The 4,094-nt window shown below is 39.4% G+C and overlaps 1 protein-coding gene across 1 annotated transcript; it reads right to left on the reverse strand.

The window, feature by feature from the left end:
• Positions 1 to 2,407: 2,407 nt before the first annotated feature.
• LOC132277399 (uncharacterized) lies at positions 2,408 to 3,883 on the reverse strand. The gene is made up of 2 exons (XM_059779260.1): positions 3,820 to 3,883; positions 2,408 to 2,751 (listed from the first exon to the last, which is right to left on the reverse strand). Exons 1-2 carry the CDS (start codon positions 3,881 to 3,883, stop codon positions 2,408 to 2,410), a joined length of 408 nt encoding a protein of 135 aa, XP_059635243.1.
• Positions 3,884 to 4,094: the final 211 nt, after the last annotated feature.

A 4,094-nucleotide genomic window follows, 5' to 3' on the forward strand; every position in this document is an offset into this window, starting at 1 on the left:
CTTTGAGGGACTATACTTAAGTTTTGATCCTATGAATTTCTTGAGGATAATGTAGCAATCTAGTATTGCTACATATCATTGCCATGTAGTGAAATTGTTTCCCAAGTTAATAGCAATTTAGCACGTTTATAGGGTAGGTAGTGAATTCACTTCCTTAGTCCTCTCTACCTAGATTTCATTCCTCTAAATTTCTTGCAAATTGTTGTTTTTATGCAATTTTAATTCCTAATTCTAGTGACAAACCAAACCAAAACTCTATACCCCTTTTATTAAACTAAAAGTGAATTTAAAGACCTTGGTTGCCATAAACTAGCAGTCCTAGTGGTTTGACTTACCCGTCCAATAGCTCTATTTTACAAAGATTTGTGTTATTGCAAAGGGTTAATTTATTATAGATCGAATCTTATCCGATCAGCCTTCTTCTTTTTTAGCAGATCATCTTTCTCTATATTTTCTTTGTTGTTTTCCTCTTCTTCCATCACAAACCCCTTTCCTCCTTTACAAATTTTATTTTTTATTATTAACAAAGCCCTATTTTTATTTTTTTCTCCACAAAACCTTAATTTTTCTTATATCTTTGTATTTTCTTAATTAAACTGTTTCACTCTCTCTAACATAATGTCTTCTTCTCGTTCTTTTTTTTTTTTTTTTTTTTTTTTTTTTTTTCTCCACAAATCCCTAATTTTAGAAAGGAATTAGATATTCCAGTTTAGCTTATTCTCTCTTCGTCTCTTATTTTTTTCTATAAGACTGTAATATTTTGTTTAATTTTTGGTTTTGATGACAACAAATCCCAGAGGGAGTTGAGAAATTCTACTTTAGCCTACTATCACGCCCCGCCTATGGAGGTTACACCACGTAGGCGACACACGCGGGCACTGAGTTGGACGCTGCATGGCGACTACATGGCATCGGAGTTTCTAGAGTCTTCTGGAGTAATCTAGAGTTGTGTTGAAGATTCTAGATATGTGTAGAATATTATAGACGTGTGTGGAAGGTTCTAGATTTCTCCAGAGTTGTGTAGAATAATATGGAAAGTTCTAGAATGTTGTAGATACTTGTAGATATATATAGAAGTGTCAAGAAGGTGGGAGAAAATTCTAGAGAATCAATCTCCACCATCGGTTATAATGCATCCTAGCCATCCATTAGTGATGGGGAACGCATCCCAAGAATACACAGAGGCCAAAGCCTAAAGAAAAGAAAAAGAAAAGGGGGACTTAAGGACCTAAGGAGCCTAAAAGATCAACAAATTCCTCTAAAGATGTACAACATCTCCCCATCCCCCAACAAAACATAAAAACAATAATGTGGTGTTTTAACATTCGTATGGGAAATTCCTCCTCATCAAAAGATTTATAATTTCGTTCCTTCCAGATGCCCTACCAAATAGAGAAAGGAGCCACCCTCCAAAGATGACGAGTGTGAGAACCCACACCACAACCTTTCTAAGAGTCAATCAAACATCTCGAGGACCAGGGCATGACCCACTGTATACCAAACAAACCAAAAATCAAACTCCAATAGTCGTGAGCTACAGGACAATGCAAAAGAAAATGATCCACTAACTCTTCATCCCTCTTACACATGCAACACCAATTAACCGTATTCTATCTTCTCCTTCTGAGGTTATCAAGAGTTTGAATCTTGCCCCAAGCAGCAGTCCAAACAAAAAAAAACCACTTTAAGGGGAGCCTTCGAGCACCACACCGTCTTCTAAGGAAAATTAGCCTTGTGAAGCTTGAGAGGCAGCCAAAAAAGGATTGGACATCAAAATCCCCTCGGAGGAGGGCACCTAGATAAGGGAATCAGGGCCTCCCCTATCTAGTGTCTGTCGATACAGCATAGACAACAAGTTATAAACATCATCCAATTCCCAATCGTAAAATAGCCTTCGAAAACGCACATCCCAAGTGATCCTCCGGCTATCAAGCCGATAACAATTAGCCACCCATGCATGTTTGTTAACGACAATCTTGAAAAGCTTGGAAATGAATAAGCCAGCGAACGCTCACCACACTATAAATCTTTTCAAAGCCAAGTGTTCCTGCCATCTTGAATTCTGAATTTGATATGTTTAGAAAATTTATCCCAACACTTACAAATAAACTTCTAAACACTAATACCACTGGAAGATATAACCACTCGAGAGCACCACCCACATCTCTCCTCCTTGTAGCAGCATCAAATGACCCTCCTCCATAACTGATGGTGCTCACCTCCAAATCTCTATAGCCATTTCCCTAGCAAGGCCCTATTAAAAGGGATCACTCTCCTGATGCCTAAGCCACCCAACTAAATAAGCCTGTACACCTGGTCCTACCGAACAAGCCCCCCTCCCCCCCAATCTACCCTAAAGGAAGTTCTGCTAGAGTTTCTTGATCCTATCAGCCACGGAGGCCGAAATCTAAAAGAGAGAGATTAAATCAGTAGGAAGATTTGACAATGTGTTTTTCATGAGGGTGGCCTTCCCACCCTTAGAGAGGTAATGCTTCCACCTGACAAGCCTCTTCTCAAACCTCTCAATCACAAGGTCCCAACCCCCCACCCTTCTTAATGATGAACCCAAAGGCAATCTTAAATAAGAAATAGGGAAATGAGAAACCTCACACCCTAGAGCTGTAGCAAGATTAGCAACGTCGTGCACCTCCCCTACCAGGACTAAGGAACTCTTTCCCACATTCACTTTTAGCCCAGAGACAGACTGGAAACAAACCAAAACACACCTTAAGAATCTCAATTGGGACACATCTGCATCACAAAATACCAAAGTGTCATCTGCAAAGAGTAAATGAGAAATATCGTTGGTTGATCCAAATCTCTACCCACCCTGAAGCCCCTAATGAAGCCTAAATCCATGGCCCTCATTAATGTGCTGAGAGCCTCCATAACAATAATGAACAAAAAAAGGAGAGAGAGGATCTCCTTGTCTCAAACCTTGAGAACTGCCAAAAAAAGCCAGACAAGTCCTATTCATCAAAACTGAAAACCTGATAAATGAAATACAGAACATGATCCACCTCCTCCATCTCTCCAAAACCCAATATCTCCAACATACTCTGTTACATGGACTCTTCAAAAGTAGTGAAGTACCGGTGTCGGATGCATATCCCTTGGACATGGTTATAAGATATGTGTCTGACATTTTTGGCTAGACATGTACTTAAAAAACATATCCAATCATTCAATTACATTATATTATTCCTTTAAAAAGAGTTAAATGCCTATATTGAACATTATATTAGATAAAAACATTACTCTAGAAAATAAAATAAAATAATTAATAAAATGAATATTTAATCGTGTCTATATGTCATTCTATTTGGAGATTTGACACGTCCGACACATGGATACATACCCATGTCCAACACCCGTACTCGAGTCCATGTAACATAGCCAACATATACAATAGAAAAATCCAATTCACATGGTTGCAGGCTTTCTCAATATCAAGCTTTCAAAGAACTCTTGGAATACCACTACTCAATCTAAAATCAACACACTTACTGGCAACAAGAGAAAAATCAAGGATCCGACGACCACCGATAAAAGCATTATGGGATTATGAGATAACTCCATCCAAGACATCCCTTAATCTCAAAGCAAAGACTTTAGCAATAAGTTTGCACGTACACCCCACCAAACTAACATTTAAAATCCTTAACATCAGTAGCCCCACCTTTCTTGGGAATCAATGGAATGAAAGTAGCATTTTAGGATTTGTCGAACTACCCATGAGAATGGAATTCCTGGAATGCCCCTATCACCTCACCCTTGACCACACCCAAACTTTTCAACATGAAGTCCCCACCAACACACCATGGGAGGGCCTATAGCCCCCTCTCAAAGCTGAGCTCATGCCAAAGAATGTGTCTTTCCCCATTATCCACTAGACTATGCACATCGGAGAAAGCCCACCTAAATTCATCCTCCTTTATAACAAAAGCACGGGAAATAGAGAAACTCCCTCTCCAAATGTCCACCCTCAACACCCATCTCCTATCCCACATAACAAGAGTACCCCTCGAAGTGCCAAAAACATCTAATGGTTCCCACTAAACAAAACGCCCACCCTAAAGACTCCTTACCACCCA

This window comes from Cornus florida, unplaced genomic scaffold (assembly GCF_030987335.1).
Source record: "Cornus florida cultivar Cherokee Brave unplaced genomic scaffold, ASM3098733v1 CherokeeBrave_3.0.0_Hap2_Chr10, whole genome shotgun sequence".
In the NCBI taxonomy this organism is placed as follows: Eukaryota; Viridiplantae; Streptophyta; class Magnoliopsida; order Cornales; family Cornaceae; genus Cornus; species Cornus florida.

What these genes read in the sequence shown, in the direction of transcription:
- LOC132277399 (XM_059779260.1), bottom strand. Translation starts at nt 3,883, where the DNA reads ATGGGGAAAGACACATTCTTTGGCATGAGCTCAGCTTTGAGAGGGGGC. An exon ending in GGGCTATAGGCCCTCCCATG is followed by an intron (nt 2,752 to 3,819) that starts GTGTGTTGGTGG and finishes TTTGTGATGCAG; the next exon opens with ATGTGTCCCAATTGAGATTC.